Source organism: Microtus pennsylvanicus, chromosome 15, assembly GCF_037038515.1.
Source record: "Microtus pennsylvanicus isolate mMicPen1 chromosome 15, mMicPen1.hap1, whole genome shotgun sequence".
Classification (NCBI taxonomy): domain Eukaryota; kingdom Metazoa; phylum Chordata; class Mammalia; order Rodentia; family Cricetidae; genus Microtus; species Microtus pennsylvanicus.
This window is the reverse complement of record NC_134593.1, coordinates 53375233-53395382: the sequence shown is the minus strand read 5'-3', so window position 1 is coordinate 53395382 and position 20150 is coordinate 53375233. Positions and strand designations below refer to the sequence as shown.

The following is a 20150-nucleotide window of genomic DNA, read 5'->3' as shown; positions in this document are numbered from 1 at the left end:
GAGATCAGTTTTGCAGGGTTGAATGGGGACAGGACTTCCCTTTGGAAGAAAGCTAGGAAAACAGTGCACCTGGGTCAGCTATTGTCCTGCTCCCCTTTGGGAACCCATTTGGACAATGACTAGGCTATCTCTTCCCAGCCCAGGCTTTGGATATTTTACTGTCTGTACAAGAAGACGGCAGGGCCTGGTCAAGTTACAAACGTCTTCGGGCTTTTTAAAAGGATTCAGCATTCAGTCCCACTTCAAAATTCCTTCAGGCTCAGTTTGGTTCTCTGGTCTTGAAAAACACACTCACTTTGGCACTGCTAGTTTGTCTAAGATTTCTTCGCAAGGGACAAACAAAATGTAGATGTTTGTGAATAACATATGTCCAATGAATGGGCTGTTGTACCTGTAATGAAGTGATGTGGACACCTTGAATGATAGCTAACTGGACTCTCTGTCCTATACAGTCTTATAGCATTGAAGCGATGCATATTCTGAAGGGAAGGGGGCCTATTAAAATGGAGCTAAGTACCCTTTACTGTTGTTTATGATTCCAGCCGAATCAGACTCTGTGGGGTGTTAATACTCCCCTTGAGCCCACCAGTGTGAAGAGCAAGCCTCTCCTTCCCGTTTGTGCCTATAGTATCACTCCTCAGCCAGACATCCGAAGGTTAGCTGATGTCTTCACTGATGTCACAGCAGGAAACTGAAACTCACCTCTCAGTCCCCAAAGCCCCCGGTGGGATGCTAAGGTTTACTCACAGAGACCTGCCAAATAGAACACCCATTGACAACGCTTTCCCAGCATTCTGGGCTGGCTGGGTTGTTACAGAAAAAGGATGGAGCCTCAAAGCTTGTGTGTCTTTGTTTCATCCAGGAGAGAAGCCCTACAAATGCACGTGGGAAGGCTGCACCTGGAAGTTTGCCCGCTCGGATGAACTGACCAGGCATTACCGCAAACACACGGGAGTGAAGCCATTCAAGTGTGCGGACTGTGATCGCAGCTTCTCGAGGTCAGACCACCTGGCCCTGCACCGGAGGAGGCACATGCTGGTGTGAGGAAGGCTCCCGTCTTCCAGCTGGGCATAAGAGCTGGGTCTCGTTAAAGAGCGACTAACTCAGCAGGGCTGAGCCCCCTCTACAGTGTTAACGTCAACAGCACCGCCGTCCCTTGGTGCCTGAAACCAGAGCAGGAACAAGAAGGAACCCTTCTCCTTTCAGCCTGAAGGTAACCCCCCATCATGATCACCCCGCGGGAGAGCTGCTGCAAGCACACTGGCCTGGGGGTTCAGCGCCTCAGGTCCTGAAGAGACAGGCATTATTTGTCCGTGCTCTGTCCTCTGCCATTGGAAAAATGTTTGTAGCTTGTACATTTCTCGAGCTGGCTGGACACTCGGCTATCAGTCCCTTAAAGGTCATCTACCACAAATCGATGTTACAGAAGACCTCAGTTTGGATGATTCTTCCATGGCACCTCCCCCACCCCAAGCCCTTTAGACAGAGATTTCAGTTCCTATCTCAGTAAGCCAGAACACACATCCAGTCTGTTACCAGCAAGCAGCATGAACTAGAAAGGAAGGGGCTGTTGGGGAAGCTCCGTTACCCCAAAAGAAGGCACACAGAAGTAGCTCTCTATGCTAGTCATGGCGGACTTAGATAGCCCTCACACCTTGTCTTCATGCCATCTCCCGGAAGAGAACCAAGAGTCTATTCATTTGTTTGTCTTTGCTTGTTTGTGTTCTGTTTCGATCATGTTTTGCTCATCCGTTCCAGCAGAGGGGCAGAGCAGTTTCTCAAAGGCTAGTCCTGCTCTGCCCTGGCATGGATGGGCAGAGGCGTTCTGTAGTTGAATAGGAAGAGCCTGTCTAAACAAAACGATAACGACAATAGTCATAATAATAACGACCGCCCCACTTCAAACTGCAGTGTTCTGTCACCTAGGCGTCATCTCCCCTGCCTTTCGTGTTCGATTACAGGGAATCAAGGGGGAGGGGAGCTTTCTTAGACACACCGGCACCAAGGGAAGAGGTGGGGCTGCCCATGCAAAGTCAGTGAGCATGAAAATGAGACAAAGCAGAGGTGGAAAGAACGCTCCTCTGGAGGAGAAAAGCAATAATGAATAGAAGGACTTGCCTACAATCGCTCCACTGAGGACTCACGTTACCAGTTTTCATACTCACTAAAGGGATTGTAAAAAACACCCCAGCATTTCGGATGTCTTGGCTCCATTCAGAGGCCCTAGTGACAGCACTGAGGTCATCTTTCTGCTCTTTGTCGTCCTACTTGCTCGAGTACCACAAGTAAAGATTATGCTCCCCATTTCTCGTCGGGCAACAGTTCTTTGCTGACTAGCTAGGCAGAGCTGAAGGTTAACTCTTCAGTCAGTGGGGTTGTTCAGCTTGGGCATGAGTCCTTGGAAAGAGGGGCCCGTGGAAGCCCACCTTGGTGCTGCTTCTTCAACCCGGAGAGCCAAGATTCTGACTCTCCCGTGGATTCTTCTCTACATGGTTCACTTTCTAAACTGGCCCGGAATCCCCATGTTCCCCCCATTGGCATCCACAGGGACAGATAACCTGCTTATCCTGGGAGAAGGACGAGAAAGTCAGGTTCCATTGTCCCCCTCAAATGAAGAGCCTTTTGTATCTAGCAAAAAATATACAGGAAAAGCAATACACCCCCAACAAGCACTCTTTCCAATATAGTATCATATTTTTGTCCCCACTAAAAGCTGTTGTTTTCTCAGCTTTGTGTGGCAATTGGGCTTAGTGAGATTTTTTTGTTGTTAAGATTTTTTTTTATAGCTTAACTATAAAAGGTCTCCAGCAAAGACCTTTGCAATATATTTCAGTGACAGATGCTTGATTTGGGAAATTGCACAAATTAACCACATAATATTCCTAGCTCATTTTTTAAATGTCTGCACACTCTAAAAGGACGTCTGGGGACGGAGTTCTCCTTTACAGTATCCGTTTCTAATTGGGGTATTGGGTTCTGACAAAGCAAGGACTATAAACACTACTAGAAGAACGGCTTGGGTTGGAGCGCTTTTAAAGGAATTTTAATAACTGTTCAGGCAAAAGTATTATGATTTACAGATCAAGTCCTGGCTTCAAAAATATGTGCTCTAATATTTTTTGCCAGGTCTGAAGAACTCATCAGGCAATTTCCCTCTAACAAGGGCTGCAGTTCTGTTGATAACTAGCTTCAGCTACACGGGCAGGTACCCACCAGCCAGTGGGATTTTTTTTTTTTCAACCAACTGGAACATTTTTTTTTTAATCTGTACTGTATGCACTTCCTACTTCTCATTGCCTGTTATCATTCAGAATAAAAACAGGCTTCCTGATGCATGCCAGCATTAGTAACTGGCCAGTGCAAAGAACTCAGACAGTAGCAAGCAACCATGATCTCCCCAGGCGCTGGCCCCAGAGTCTAGTTGGCAGGTATAAAGGAAGTCACTCAAGTGAAGGATAGATTTGGCTTCGTTCTGTCTGCTCTCATCAGAGCCAATCCTTTTCCCACTGAGAGACATCTTGCAAGTTTTACAGGTAGAATTCATTGAACTGACAGGCAGGGAAAGCTTCCTGAGTGACATCTTGATTTAAATTTAGCACAGAACGAAAAGGAGTTGCACCTAACCGCTTAGGGAAGACTTGGGGAAGCAAGCTTCCCCCACTCACTCCCCATCAGTGGGAAGCAGACTGAGATGGTAAGATCACTGATGAAATCTGCCATCGTTACAGCATCCTTTTGACACAGTGATGTTTTTAGAAAGGATGTAAGCACAAGTGAACATGTCTCTGATGTGGCCCAAGAACTGAAACTCACTTGGAACTCATCTAGGGGATGTAAGCAGTACTCCTTGGCAGGTGGTTTGGGACTGAAGGAAATATGATATCCTTAGGCACAGAAAAGCCTCCAGTCATTTTATGTGCATATCTAGCTTCTTGAAAAGCACAGTCTATGAGAAACTATCGAAAAAGGGAAAGAATCCGGAAGGACTTCTTGGTGTTCCCTAAGCAGAGCAAGTTTGGGCTTCAAATTTGAAGTGGTTCAGCTTGCAGCTAGGGAGCTTGTGTGTGGTTGGTAATACCTGGTGACCAGCAGGAAGAAATGATTGTCTCCCTGCCATGTGAAGACTAATGACAAGGGAGTTGAGTTACTTGAGGGTTTACAGAGAGTCCCTTATATTCCAACCTTAAGTTGTTTGTGGAGAAACTTCCCATTCAGCTCCAGCCTCCTGCTGTCGATTGCTTTGGACACTGCTTGATTTTAAGTTCTGTTATAGCATTGAGAAAGAGGTTCCTGATGGCTTTACCATGGAAATGATACTACTGCCTTTACAAAAAGTTGTTTTCAAAAAGTTGAGGGTCAGTTACATGAGTAAAATGAGCACTTTTAAATATCACTTTAAAGTTTAAATGGGATAGAGGAAGATGAGTTAGGGGCTGGGTCTTTCAAAACGCTTCACTGTTTACAAACAGTTCTAGGTGATTAGAAAAGCTATGTTCGTCATGAGGGAAATTTGGAATAGCTAATGCAAAGACTGTATTCATGTTTATACAAATTGTTTAACTCCAAATTGCCAATTGTTTCTGAATGGAAATGTAAGTCTGCACTTTGAGATCAGCTCATTAGAATGATCACGTGTATATGGATAAGAGATGCAGTGTTCCTTAGTCTGTACTTTATTATATGTACCAAAGCTGCAATTGAATAAATCGGGTGAGGTGAGGCCTTCGGTAGTATTAATATGCCTTTGTTTTCTTCTTGTAACTGCCTAGAAAAGTAGCTGAGAGGTTGTTTCAAGGCTGTCTATCACTTTTATATTGAGAAGTCATAGAACTGAAGCAGGGGCAATACCAGCACCCATGCAGTCTGCCTAGAAAGCATTGAATGTGAACTGATGTTGATGAACCACCATAGGCCCAGGAAGCCTTAATACTCATAGTTCATACCGCACTCTCATTAAGTTTGTCACATAAATGAATGCCATCAGCCAAATCTCTTCCTTGACTTGTTCTGAGGTTGAATTCCCTGCAGAAGGAACCGGTCTTGGTTTAGTCTCGGGAAGAGATTTGACCGGTCATGTCTTCCATGTTACATTTCTCCTTGCTCCCACACTGCCTTTCACTTACCTGGAGAGACACCCCCAACACACGCACCTGTGTGCACACACCTGCACATGCAGCAGCCGGCAGGCGACTAAATATCAACAAAGAACTTTTGTAAAAGAAATACTTTGTGATAATCCATACTATGTAGAAATGTAAGTTATTACCTGACTAGAGAATCAGCTTATACTACTATGTAACTTTGCCTGCATTTTATAGTTAAGAAATGTATATACAAATTCAAAATGCTATATTTTCACAATTTCATTATAGAGTAATGTCTGTTTAGCAAACCATGCCCATTGGTATTTTAAATATGCTAAATACTGAGCAATTGCAATAGAAATTCAGATTTTTCATAAGAAAATAAAATGGAAGGGTTCTGCATCTTTAAAAAAATAGAGTGAAGCTATTTTACTGTATTCGTAACATATGTGATAGTGGACGAAGTATTTTCAAACATGCCAATTTTACAGAGGTTGTAAATAGTTTGATGACATATGTTGGGGGAAAGCTTCTAGTTTTCATCACAATAAAAAAAAACACTTATTCAGCTATGCCTTGTGTGTGGATGGTACTCACAATTGGAGATGTTGCCACCGGAAATGGTCCCCTCTTGTTGATGTTCATGGTGCTTGGTCAGAATGGAGTGGCCGCTTGTCATAGCTTAGCCAGAATGGTTTAAAACTCAGATGAGGTCATTTCTTCATACTTGTCTTTTCTTGAAAAAGGAAAAATGGAGATGTGCTTGTTCTAGAAAAATCATCTAGCTTCTCAGTTATCCTCAGCAGAGTGGTTCTCAATTGAAAACAATAAAATCAGGTGTTTATTCTTGTCTAAGTTTCAGAGGGGTTGCTTTCCAATGTAGGTACATGTTGATGAGGTTAAGTGTATTGATATAGCCACATATTAAAAGACTCTGTAGTGGCAATAGGAAAAAGTTAATGCCCATTTTTTCCCAGAAATTAATTAAAAGCTGAAAGTGCCTGTCAATGAATATGACCAATGAGATAATCCTATACTTTCACACAGCAATAATTCTTCATCATACCGAGTTTTTCCTGCACGGTTTGAGCACACACAGAGTAAATATATGCACATAGTAAATTAGATCTGTTCCCACAAACCCACAGGAAAGGGCTTTCATCATTTTGAAGTAGAAGTAACCCTATTTGCAATTAATATCTCTTAATTTTCTTTGTCTTACTTGAATACGATCAGGTGAATATGGAAAATAAAGTTATCTTCAGTGTACATGACGATGTAGAACAATTACAATATTCAGATAAAGTGTACCTCACATTTATAACAGAGCTCTGAAAGAGTTGCTCAGTTAAAAACACTGATGCACTTAGTGCGAAACAGCGAGAGACTTTTATCTTCTTTATTTTACCCACTTACATCAGTGTGCAAGTTCATCTTTTGTGCTTCATTCTCTTTTCACCCAATAAATCCTGATATCATCAAGGAGAATATGGAGGTCAACACTGACAAGTCCTCTTCCCTCCCCCCCCCAAAAAAAATCTTGTGATACTTGCAAAGGCCTTCAGACAGTTATTTAGTTAATCCTGGCAGTTACCTCATTGTGTACATTCCGAAGTTCACAAGTTTTTCTCCTCAAATTGTTTTATGGCTACAAGTGGAGTCATAGGTAGAGATAAACAATAAAACTGGGCATAGACACGAACTCAGTGTATTCTTCACCCCTGCTGTCTCAGTGCGTGAATTTGCCCAGACAAGCTGTCGAGGCTACCAGCAAAGCTATATTAGAGCCAAACACTCAATAATGATGATTCTCAATGTATGGCCGAGAATAAGCCTTCAGGTTTTTAGACAGTGTGGTACTGCGGTGGACAGCATTCTCCAGGCCCCAACCTCAGGTCAAGAAGACCATCCGCTCTTTACCCTACTCTGTTTCAGAGAATAGGGATGAAGACACATGCATCAAGAGGGAGAGAGAGAGAGAGTAGCAAACAGGTGCTAAACAGCTACTCTATTCCCTGATCATGCTGACATCAGACATTCTGACTTCCTCCTCCCCGTGTGTTGTCTGAAAGTGCAGAAGTACCCTGGGAGGTTCAAAGCTCACGCTGAGGGATTTTAACATGGTCACTCCAGTCTGTACAACTGGTCTCCCCTTCATGGATGGGAAACCAAGGCACAATGAGAACAGCTGAGATATCCAGGGGCACAAAGTAAGTTAAGAGGGCCTTCTTTGTAGTATAGCACATAGCTTTCTTCCCTCGTCCTGGCTGTCATGTCCCCAGTGTCTAACTTGGTTTTGTTATGAGAACCCTGTAGGAATATGATGTAGCAGTTGATTTAGCATATGAATTGACAATTGTTGTAGGAGGAGTGGGCCTGTTTTTGGTCTTGACTGCCCTGCTAGCTTACACCTGAAAGAATCACACAGAAACTATATTAATCAAATTACTGCCTGGCCCATTAGTTTTAGCCTCTTATTGGCTAACTTACATATCTTGATCTAGCCCATTTTTAATAATCTGTATAGCATCATGAGGTCATGGCTTATGGAGAAAGATTTTAACCAGCGTCAGTCTTGGGCAGGAGCTTTATGGTGTCTGCCACATTGCCCTTCTTCCCAGCATTCAGTAAGGTCTACTCTACCTAAGTGCTGCCTTATCAAAAGGCCAAGACAGTTTCTTTATTCAACCAATGAAAGCAACACATAGATAGAAGAACCTGCTACATCAGACAATGGTACAGAGGATTTGAAATCCGCCCCTTCCTGGAAACTCACTGATGGGCAGTAATTCTAGACAAACATTGAACCACAGACCTCCCTAAACTTGTTGATTTCTTCCAACTGTTTGCCCAGAGCTCCCAAGATCTTTGAAACCCTTCTTACTTCTTACTATCATTTAGTCCCAGGTAGTTTTTCTCAATTTTCATATTTCTTTGTATGTGTAGTCATTCCTTTTTTCCTAACACAGACCTGTGATAATCTCTGCAAGGCTGTGTCTAAAACCCTCCCCTCTGTAGAGGTACTTCGTAACAGGTGTCCATAGGGTGTTGATGTCAGCATTGAGATGACCAGTGGACAGTTTCTTTCCAGGGTTCTCACATAACAGCACTGTCTTGGAATGTTTTAAATAGTTTCATAAGTAATTTGCTTATAGCCTTGTTAGTTTGAGTCTTATGTGAGGAGCTGCCTAACGTCAGAGACGTAAAATCCTTCCCTTTCTGCATAGAAGAAAGTCTCTGACAGTATTGATTCATGGCAGCGCTAATGGACTTGGAGAACATTAAGAATGCCATTTCTCAGAGTGTTTCAGTTTCTGAAAATGAATCCCCTGAATTATGATCGTTCTCCCTGTTAGTTGGCTGGGGGAAGAGATAAAAGCTCCGTAAGCCACTTCTTCCATGCTGAAAGCAAGTGTCTATGCCTCCCATCTCCTGTAGACTTAGACTCCTGTCACTTAATTGAGTTTCAACAACAATTATTTCTCAGATGGCAATGCCACCCCTCTAAGTGGGTTGACAAGAAATGAATAGTGGAAACAGGCACATCAATAACCTTTTATTCCCTACATTTCATCTCCAGAAACGTGAAGTGTTTCAGTGATTCCTGTTGTGAGTGATTCTTTTTTCAAAAGCAAGGTAGCCAAGTCTTTGACAGAGATTAATTTTTGTTAAGAAATGAGGGTTTATAGGAGAGAATTCAGGTCCAATTCTACAAGTAAAAGTGTCCAGTCAATCAAAAACTAAGTTATTTTAGGGATATTTTGACATCTTCCTTTTCTGCTCATTTCATTAACTAAAAATACAACAAAAAACATAATAGAAAATATATTTTCCCCTTACTCACTTTTCTAGCCTTCTCATGGCAGAGTTTTGTGTTGTATCCAGACTATATAGAGTATATTTTGTTCCTCAGATTTTTACATTCAGTGGGTATTCCTGAACTGGGCACTGGTGCCTACATACAAGGCTCTTTCCTATCAACTTGTCTGTGTACAATGTGTTGTGTTTGAAGGTTCATTTTTGAAAACCACTGTCTCCCCCTCCATGGGGTGGTGTGGTGGTTGTATTGTTTTGTTCATGTCTATGTGGGACACATTGCATCACATGGCAAACCAACTATGGATGGATGTGAGATAACTCCTTAACAAAACCAGCTTGAAAACATTGTCTTATGTATGATGTCATCCTGCCTCAGAATGCAATTATGTGTATCATGATCACTTTTTACAAAGAGAAACCAGCACATTCGTGTTTGTCCATAGAAGGATGTACTAGGCACTGTCTGTGTTGTGAAATGATGAGAGCAGACCACCTTTAAGCTACCCACCTGCCACTTAAAATGACTTAGTTATAATTAGTAGTAGTCTAGACATTTCTCTTGGTGGAGAGGGTCAGTCAGCGCAGACGTCATATTCCTTTGAGTAAATCTCCCAGTCGTATCTGAAAAACATGAGAACAAAGAAAACATCATCTTTGGCCAAATCAAGCAGGCATCTCTTTGCTTTTCCTCAACACTTAGCTTATTACACACGGTCATTGGATCACAAGATCGTTCTGTGTAAAAAAAATATAAAAATTGTCCTCTAGTTTGCAAAGTGGTTATTCTAGGCTAGAAGCCTCTGCACAGCAAAGTGAATATCTGGGCTGCTTCTGATTCATATTATGGATCTAATCTTGCAACAAAACTCTTGGGCATATGACCCAGAGAGCTAAGAGTGCCCAGAGGAGAGCCTACATTAAAGGGGGAAATCCCCCAATGATGCTGGCAAGCAAATGTGTTGAGTTCTTACTTCTTTGTTTGGCTTTTCTGTTCTGAATTTTAATTGCAAATGAATTTATTTCTTTAGCTTAAATATCTAATTTCCTAATAGTTTCCTCTGCATTTATATACTCTGTAGTGTTTAGGCAGCTCCTGTTATGAGTTTATTAATATTATGTAAGTGTTGTTCTTGTATTTATGTATAGTGTATGTATTGTAAATATACTCAGAGCTTTTTCTTTTACTGTAAAATGGTGATTTTTTTTTGCCCTATGATAATGAAAAGGGAGACTCTCCTAATGAGGTTCTCTCAGAAGAGTATTCCATTCTATTCTCAGAGATTTAAATGAACAAGTGTTATCGTTTTCAATGGTGTCTCAGACATATTCTGTTGGTGCATTGCTTTTCTGTATTCAACTTTCCTATGAATTGAGCTGTGAACTGAAATAGAGTTTAAACCTTTATCTGTATGCATTTGTATAATTATCTGAATGAAGGCATGAAGGTTAAATAAAGCATTTTGTATGGAACAAGACTCCCTAATTATTACTGAGGCTGACTCAAACACTTTGGAAATCATAGCTATTAACAATTCTAATTAAACCTTTGTTGGGAGAAGTTTTTCTGCTTGCATATAGTAAATTGAAACCCAGGATAAGATAGAATCTGTGTTATAAAAAGAATGAGAGTTTTATTTTGCAAACAACGATCACCTAAAAAGAAATTCCTAGTATTTTAATGATTAGCAAATTCAAAGGTGGTCCAGAAATACCGTGTGATACAAAAGATGCATCTCTGATAGATCGAAATTGAATCCCATGAGCTACAAATTTCTTCAGATTTTGTATGTCATAAAAATGATCCATGGAACATGCCGAGAGTAGCTGATCACTTCATGTTTTTGAGAAAACTGGATTATTGAGAGGTTTGAAAATAAGAACATTAATAAGTAGACTATCCTTAAATAATTGCTAAAACAAATTCATGAAAAAAAATCTGTTTTCTATGACCTAGTGTGCTTCCCTTGAAGAGCTAGAAAAATATATTCTATAAATCAAGTGACTATAAACTATACCTAACATCTCCCTCAATAGTTTGTGTTCATTCCAAAAAAATCTTGAATTATAATCCAGCCATATTCTAATGATACGAGATGGAGATTAAAATGTGAGAGCTCAGCTTAAGCAGCATTTCCAGTTAGTCTGGTTGTGGGATCAGTTTTCTTAGCCATCAGGAAAGGTAGAAAAGATGGGAGTGAGAGAGTGAGAGATGAGAGAATCAGGAAAAACAGTGATCAGGAGACATTCAGTACAGAACTTTGATTATTCCCCTACAAAAGAAGCCAATCAAAATATCCGTCGTACTCAGCAAAGAAAAATCAGAGCTCCAGAGAGATTTTGGATCCTTCTATCACTGCCTCAAATCCTTCTTTGAAAGGATGGTGAGTTCTGGGACATTGTTCTATTGGTTCTATTACGAACCAAGGAATTGGAAAAATCCTGCAAACTGTCCCTCCCCCCACCTTCAGCATCAAAACCCACCTCTTTCACCCTGTGCAGAAGCTGGCTCACCACTGCCATGACTTTCTCAAGTTCACCCCATTGAAACATTACTGAGGGGTCCTGGCAAAGCCTCTTTCTCTACCACTGAAAGCTTCTAGATCTTTGTCTGGGAATTACACTCCAGTCTTACAAATCACTAAAAGTACATGGTTCTTAAAATCTGATGCAGTAACCAGTTGAATTTTAAAAGTGTGTGGTGTGTGTGTGTGTGTGTGTGTGTGTGTGTGTGTGTGTGTGTGTGTGGCTGGCTGTCTGTCTATGGGTGTGGGCAGGTGTATTATGTGTATGTGAGCACATGAAGGTAAGAAGACAAATCTATGACATCTCTTCTCTCCAATTGTCTTTATGTGACTTCTGATAATTGAACTTACATTGCCAGGCAGGTGCTGCAAATGTTTTCAAATGAGAGCATCAGATCCGGTGGAACTGGAGTTACAATGGTTGTGAGCCACCATGTGGATACAGGAAAACAAGCGAGGGTCTTCTGCCAGAGTAGTCAGTTCTCTTAACCACTGAGCCATCTTTCCAGCTATGCAAACAGTCTGGTTTTGCTAAACTCTTTTGGCAATACTTTTAGTGGTGGTAATTTTAGAAATGACCCTATAAGACAGAACAGTAAAGGGAAAACCTCATCTTTGGGACTCTTTGTACAGAGTGGAAGGACTTGCAGAGCTGATCCTAATCTGGGCCACTTCATTTTGGGTATAGTCTGTTAATAAAATAGGAAGGTGAATATTAGATTTATATATCCTTGGACTAATTTTCAGCCAGAGGAAATTCTCTTCAGGCTATACAGGCAGCTAAACCATCTCTCTAGCTTAGTTTTCATTTGTGCTTCAATCTCCCCTTGACGCAGAGACAAGTCTTCCCCGAACACATCAGAAGATGTTTTTACTCCAGATAATCTATGTGTGGAGATTTCTTAGGCTGGTAATTCCTGTACATTTCAATGTCTGGGATTACCTAGGAGATGGAAAATCCTGTAACTTCCTCAGGCCTCAGCTGGACTCAGGCTGTCGGAACACACCTGTGATTTTTAATCTAAATGCTGATGGCTTCCTTGTTCATTATGGGCTCCAGTTGGATGACTAGGAAGCAAGCAGTATGGAGTGGTCAAAAGCAGAGAAGGCACTTACAGCTAGAATGCCTTGGGGATTTAATACACACAAGCGTATATGTGTACTTATATACTTATATACATATATATATATATATATATATATATATATATACTTACATATATATCCAGTACCAGAAAAGGGGTATATCACTGAAAAATTATTTCAGTCCTCAGTGGCCACTGAGGGTTTTCATAGTGATAGTTCCTTGTCTTCCCACCAAAGTTGCATAGTTTTCTTCAACACAATGGATTGTTTGTATTTTGTCCCTGTACGATCTGGATTTAATTTATTTCCCTCCCAGCGGTGTAATAAGTATAATTTATATTACTTTCTATTTAGTCTCAAGTCACCAATGAACACCTACACAACATGCCTTTTGTTTTTACATTTCATGATCCTTTATTTTTTAATTTTATTATTTTTAAAAAGGAAACACACTTTCTTTTTTCATATATACCAATCCCAGTTCCCACTTCCTACTCTCCTCTCATTCCCTCCATCTTCTCCTCTGCCCCACCCCCATCCACTCCTCAGAGAGGGTAAAACACGTTGCTTTGAGGAAGGTCCAAGGTCCTTTCTACTATATCTAGTCTGAGCAAGGTATCCATCCAAAGAGAATGGGTGTCCCCATCATGGTCTTGACTTCTTTGCTCATATTCTTACTCTTCCCACTCTTCAACTGAACTTTGGAGCTCAGCCAAAGAGCTCTACTGCAGGTCTCTGTCTCTGTTTTCATCAGTTGCTATATAAAGGTTCTGTAGTGACATTTAAGATATTCATTAATCTGACTACAGGGCAAGACCAATTTAGGACCCCTCTGCACTATTGCTTGGGGTCTAAGCTGTCCGACTTGTACTGTGTAAGCCAAACTAATGCATCCCTTTTTGGTATGTATTCATTATGAAGGCTCTGCTCTTTTAGAGAACTTTGACTAATACACCCACATTTCCGTTTTGAGCTTTTGTGTGTGCCTGAGAGCATACTGCTCCCTTGTCTGTTGTGTCTTTTGTTTAGTGAATTACAGTTTGTTTGCTTTCTCCCCATGAGTTCTCCCAGTCTCTTACCCCCACGAGACAAGGTTTCTGTCTGTAACAGAGAAAAACCTCACTTTGTAGACCAGGCTGGCCTCAAACTCTCAGAGATCCACCTGTCTCTGCCTCCCAAATGCAGGGATTAAAGGCATGTGCCACCAACATCCAGCTTCTTTGTGAGTTCTTCCATAAACTGTTTACCCATCATGCAAGGAGGGGAGCCATATCTGCACTCAGGCTATGAGCACATCTCAAGTCTTACACCTGTAGGGATGCTAAGGAACCATTACGACATCATCTCCTTTGTGAAGCTGTGAGCTATTTGAGAGCAAGGGCTGTCTCTTCTTCATTTCTCATTCCACAGCTCCTGATGCGTGGTGAGAATTCATTTTCTATGAAAGTTGATAGCTATGCAAATGATCCAATTTAGAGATAGGATTTTAATAAGGAGGAGAGGAAAAGAAAACTTGGAAGCATACTTCCGAAGCAGATCACAGAATTTGGACTTTGTTATCTAGGTAATGAGGAGAGTAATAAGATGTTATTGCTGAAAAAAATGTTCTAGTAATTTAAAAGCTAAATTAGATTTTAAATGCATCCCCGCACTTACCAATAGATTCTCTTCTTAAAGAAGAAGTATAGAAAACAATTGGTCATTATAAACTTATTCAAAGCTGGGGATGTAGCTCAGTGATCTCAGCATGAATTTGGCATGAGAAGCTGTAGGCTGGCCCTTCAGTACTGACAGTAACACTACTAATTACTAGTGATATTAATACTGAATTACCATCAGAGGGGGAAGGTGATTGAAATGCAATCATTAGTTACTCACTGGAATTTCTCTATCTATATAATCTATGATAAACCTCAAAATTTTCTTATAAATATTAGAAGCTGGGCTTTTTATTAAGATGACAAAGTACCCTATGTAAAGATTTCAAACATCCTAAAGTTCAAGGTACCGTTTTATCTGGAAGTTTTTCTCTACGAGTGACTACTGCTCTAGCCCACATCACACGGCTTTCCCCTTTCCCACTCCAACACATTACTATGCTAATTAAGAAGCATTTCGTTTCATGTCCTTGGTTTTTTAACACTTTGACATCTTTCAAAAGAAGCATCTTTATGGCAACTCACATTTGAAAAGCTCTACATTGAGCCCGCACTCTACCTCAGCGTTTAGAAATGACGTTCACCTGATTATTGGATCAGTTGAAGAACCTGTGAGAGCTAGGATCACAGCTAGCATACAGGATTACTGCAACCAGAAAACAGTCTTCACGGGAAAAAAATTTAAACCTATGTGGGCACAGCTAAGGCTGTCAATGTTCCAATTGGAAATGCCTTCTCCAGACCCAGAGAATTCGGATAGCTTGCCCCTGCGCCACGGAGCACCCAGGCACACAAAGACCAGAGTTCCCAAGGTGAGTCCTCAGAGCTTGGGCAAGTGGGAGCAAGCCATCTCTTATGACTTTGTATTGTTTGCTTTCTTCTTTCAGTATGAATGATTTTTACCCATTGCGTCGTCATTTCCTGCCTTTTGTGAAGTGTTCTGTGGTATTGAAATCTCTCCGCCCAGAGGGAGACGAAAATAGGTTTGCATTTCCTGTGTTTTCTTCTTCGTCTTCTGTCTAAAACTGTGACACTGGTGTTTTATGACGTGCAACTATACAGCTAGAGCCCCCAGCCTGCTGACTGCATCCCATGAAGTGTTGAGATTTTCTGAGTCTGGTTATTTTCCACCAGAACCTTTGACAGTTTCTTGTCCTTTCTCTGGAGGCTGTGATTTGTAAAGCGTTTGCCACTCCTATTGGGGGAGGGTGGCACTTTGTGCTGCTTTCTAGCTGGTGGGAGCTATGCACTTCTATTAAAGACTTTCAGACGTCAACGATGACAAAGGAAACCTTTAGACTTCTCCCTGTTTAATCTCATGGCGGTCTCTGTGTGTAAAGACTATCAGCAGACAGAACCCGGGCATAAAGTTCAGAGAGAGATAAAAGCACAAATGGAGAAAAAAACCCAGGGATTTGGAAAGCTCTATAAATGTGCTGACCGGAAGCCGCTGCTTTATCTGTACACACAGGTGAGTCCCAAGGTTAACTGCTCCGTAAAGCCTTGAGCACGCACCCGTGTTTTGCCTCTCTTGGCTTCCTTATCAGTTCAGTCAGGGGGCTCATCCATATTCCCTCTTCTTTAGGATGTATTGCTGTCGAGAGCTTCCTCTGCCGTAGAGCCAAGAAAATGCTACTGCCCTGTTGGAATGGGTTCACAAATGTGATGTTTTCAAGGTAAACGTAAAGAAGATCAAGGGTGAACTCACTCGGGGAATGATAGTGTGATTGGGACATTTTTAAATTTCCTATTGAGAGAGGATAAAAGAACGCCCCCACTTGAAAATCATTTCTTCTCTATGATGCCAGGTATGCTAAGCAGAATGTTGTAACTGTGTCTGGGATGCAGAGATTAACACAAAACTTAAAGACTGTTGATGGATACGGAGTTTGGTTACAGAAGGTTACTGTTTAAAACATTAACACTCACCTTAAGACTAATGAAGGGGATGGATATATAGCTCTACTGTTATGAGCTATTGTTCTTGCAGACAGCCAGGGTTCAATACCCATCACCCACACGACCATTCATACCCTTTCGTAACTCCAGTTCCAGGGGATGTCCTCTCCCAACCTCCATGGGCACCAGGCACACACATATGGCAGGCGAAACACCCACACACCTAAAATGAAGTCAATATTAAGGAAAAACAACAAACCAAATGGAAGCCATCCCAGAATCTCCCTTGCCTGAGGAAATGTGTCTAACCCTGAAAGTAGCAATGCTACCTCCATGGGAGGTGGGTGAAGGATGCACTCTAAGGATGCTCGGCACAAGGTCAGCCTTCCTCCGGTTCATCACCACCCTTCCTGTGCACCCAGCAGAGCGCAGGCACTTTTCCGCTAACCACAGTGGAGAAGGGGTGTGTATTTGCTCAGTCCTCCTGGAGCACCCAGTGCATAAGAATATCATTCTTCAGTCAGAACCACAGAAAGGCCATTTTACCACCATCACCTTCCAGGGGCCTCAGAGCCACTTCCCCTTCAGTCTCCTAGAAAGGAAAGGGTGTCGGTTTGCTTGGTGAATGGGATTTAAGAGATTTGGGGACAAAGAATATCATGTCTCTTTAAGTGTGAGATGGTACCTGGTCTTAACCTACATAGATGGACAGCTAATCTTTTCCTCATTGGTCACCTCCAAAGGTTTTTGGTGGTTGTTGTTGTTGCTACTGTTTTGTTTTATTTTTAACCACTGCCTGGCAATTCTATTCTCTGTTTGTTTGCTTGGAGTTTGAAACTGCACATTTGATTTTATTTACTTGTCTAAGCTTCCTTATCACTTGGCTGCAGAAGCTATGAAGGGAAAAGGTCAGAGATGAAGATGAACGTGTCTGTAAGCATGTTGTAAGAAGCAGCTTTGCATGAGAAGGAAGCGTGTAGACAGCTCTGAGATACCAGCTTCTGGGACCATGAACTGTCCCGTGGTCATTGGCAGTTGTTGCAGAGATATCAAGATACAGAAAGGGGAACTTGCAAAGGCCCTGGAGGAGAGATAAGCACACAGGGAAAGCAACCTTCACCTCATTTCTGGTTTTGCTTCAGAAATGCCTGTGTTCTCTTCAGTAAGGAAACTTACTCTCATGCCCAAGAGACCGCCAGCCTTTCAGCCAGACGGAAAATGCTTTCCATTTTGTTATGTTTGTGCGCTGCTAAAATAAAACATCTTACTTGAGGCTTCTGAGTTCCTCAGTCCTACTTCATTTTTTTCTGTGAAATTCTGTTCTTTGCTCTAGGAGAATATAAATTGCCCTCGGGATGTTGGTGAGAAACCAATCAAGCTGACAGATATACAAACAAAAACTTTAAAAAAAAATTACTGTCATCTTGCCAGGCTATCTGTATGGAGGATTCTGTGTGATGAAGTCGTCTTCGTAGAGCTGAATAAGTCATCTGGTGTCTTTGGTAGTTCTGTCCTTTTAGAGAACACATTTTTCTTCCTGATCTTGAGTTGACTGCTTGCTGTAATACCAGTGTGTTCCAACTCAGATAGATCTCTATGGTGGAGAAATTCCATGCATGCTAATGATATTTTATCAGGTATGCAAAGCATATATCTTCTTGGCATAGAAAATCTAGTCCTGCCAAATGCCTCTTTTCTATATCAAACAAAAAACTTATCTAAAGGAAAATTTCCTCTCACATTGGCCAGTTTCCTCAAGGAGACCTGTGAGTTCAGTTTTCATTTTTCGGAAGCCCCTTCCTGAGAGCCTGGAAACACAGCACGCACATGCAAAGACATTTGGGTATTTGGGAATCCCTCTACTCAGACTGGCAATCACTGTGGTTGGGTTTATCTACTTAACCACTACTCTAATGGGGCTGGGAAGATGGCTCTGCAGCTCATAGCTCACACTACTCTTGCAGGGGATCCAAGTTCAGTACCTGGCACCTACATCTAGTAACTCACAACCACCTGTAGTCCTAGCTCCAGGGTATTTATTGAACACCCTCTTCTGGCCTCAAGCATACCCAAACTAACCTACACAGGCCCACACAGAGACACATACACATAAACAAGTAACTAGAATAAAATAAAATCTTTAAAATAACAATCAGGCTACACTATCATTCCATTCCATCTGTTAGGAGGCTGATGTCACAAGTTTAGTAAATTTGTCAAAGGTTGTGTGATTACTATGTAGTCTTATACTCAAACTCATGTTCTAAGCCATGTAGGCTAAGGAACTCATCAATTACAGGTGTTAGGATGTAAGATTATATATAATATACATGTGTGTGTAAAATCACATATGTATGTATGTATGTATCACCACTAAAAAGTAGAAGCCAAACTTGCTTTTGTAGAATCAACAAACAAATTAGTTTGTACTGTGAAGAGAAAGTTCAGTATTCAACCAGACTGAGGATAAGCCAGATCCAGACACCAACCGAGAAGCTTTCTGGCTTTGTTTGTGTCAGGTAAATAGGTCATATCTGCCGATATTCAGGATCTTACTGGTAAAGTAAAATAAATGCTTGGAGGCTTCTTCCGTGGGTGAGAGGACATTGAACCGAAATGCAATGTGACTTTGGGGTTCTGCTTATTTCTATTGTTTTCACCCTGTCTGTCTCCAAAGTGTTTCCTTGACAGCTCTGAGGAAGGCAGAGGACACGATCTGGGGTTTTCACTGCTGTCTCCTTCTCCAAAATGTCGTGTTGTTTTAGTTGCAATTCGAGAAACCATTTCTTGTCTAAAGACAATACATGTCTAAAGAAACTACAGAAATCGGTTACCTCACACTTGATCAAACTTGCATATAGGCTGGTTCCTGGTTTTGCCATTGACCTTTTAGCATATGAGTGAAAAACTCTGGACTTTCCCAGATTAAAACTCCACATAAACCTGGACCCAGCCACTGCAAAATATCTCTGTGCAAACATGATAAAATAGAGAAGTAGATCATTTACATTCAATGAGTAACAAGGTATTTGCAGGAATTAGCTGCCCCTGACCGGCCCAGTCTGATCTTGGAGCTTAGGGCTTCACTTTATGGATGCCTATAAATAAACATTTCTTGTCTTAATGTGTCCTGGCTCAGAATTCAGCACACAAAGGCATGATTTTATAGCTGTGGGCTACAAGTCAACCCCAAGCTAAAGGGTGCTCCTTTCCAAAACTCTCCTATGTATCCTTCCAATTTGAGTCAATTATTTCTTTTTCATGGGTCAGTTATTCACAAACCAGCCCTCTGTCCTCTTCTTTTGTATCATGTTTTGGAGCTTTTCTTTAGATTTTTACTTTTAATTTTAAGTCCGTGTGCATGCGTGCATGTGTGTGTGTGTGTGTGAAGTGAGAGAGAGATCACTTTATGTATGGAAGCTCAGTGCCAACATGTGCACACACACAAACAGACATGCAATCATGTACACATGAATATACTACACATTAATGAAAACAAATAAGTAAAGAAGAGGTTAAGATGACTAAGAGGAGAATGTATAGTCTAAAATAGTACAAGATGTTGCTGAGACTGAGGCGAATTTTGTGGTGGACACAAAGTATCAGTGAAAAAGCCATGGGTCACAATAATAAAAGGAATGTGTTCAGGGGCTCCAGCTGTTGTGGCCTAAAGAGACATCGTATACCCAGCTGGACTGAGTCAAAGGAAGTGGGACGCCCGATTGGAAGGCAGGGGCAGTAGCAGGTAGAAACACTCCTTCCATGATGAGGGAAGGCCCATCTGAAAGGGGAATATACACTCGGCTGTCACTTTTATGAAGGAGAGAGCTGGCTTACGATGGTCCTCACACTGCTGCAGTGGCATCTGGGAGCTCAGTCCAGCTCTGCAGAGAGGATTCTGGGGCAAGTATCTTAAACTAGCATCCAGAAACAGGACAGGCCATCACAGGAGCAGTTCATGAGAGAAGTTGGTTTCCCCAATGTGCTGATAAACGTTTGCCAGCACATTGCCATCAATACATACAAATTTTGAAACTACCCTGTATATTTTTCATGGTTTTGGCAGGCCAGCACTTGAGTTC

General features: G+C 41.6%; 1 protein-coding gene across 2 annotated transcripts in view; it reads left to right on the top strand.

The window, feature by feature from the left end:
• Klf12 (KLF transcription factor 12) overlaps positions 1–10371 on the top strand; it is a 377546-nt gene extending 367175 nt beyond the window's left edge. For both annotated transcript variants that reach the window (XM_075949284.1, XM_075949282.1), the window contains exon 8: positions 863–10371. In XM_075949284.1, coding sequence (XP_075805399.1) covers positions 863–1044 — 182 coding nt within the window. In that variant the 3' untranslated portion in view covers positions 1045–10371. The remainder of the gene's footprint in view (positions 1–862) is intronic.
• Positions 10372–20150: the final 9779 nt, after the last annotated feature.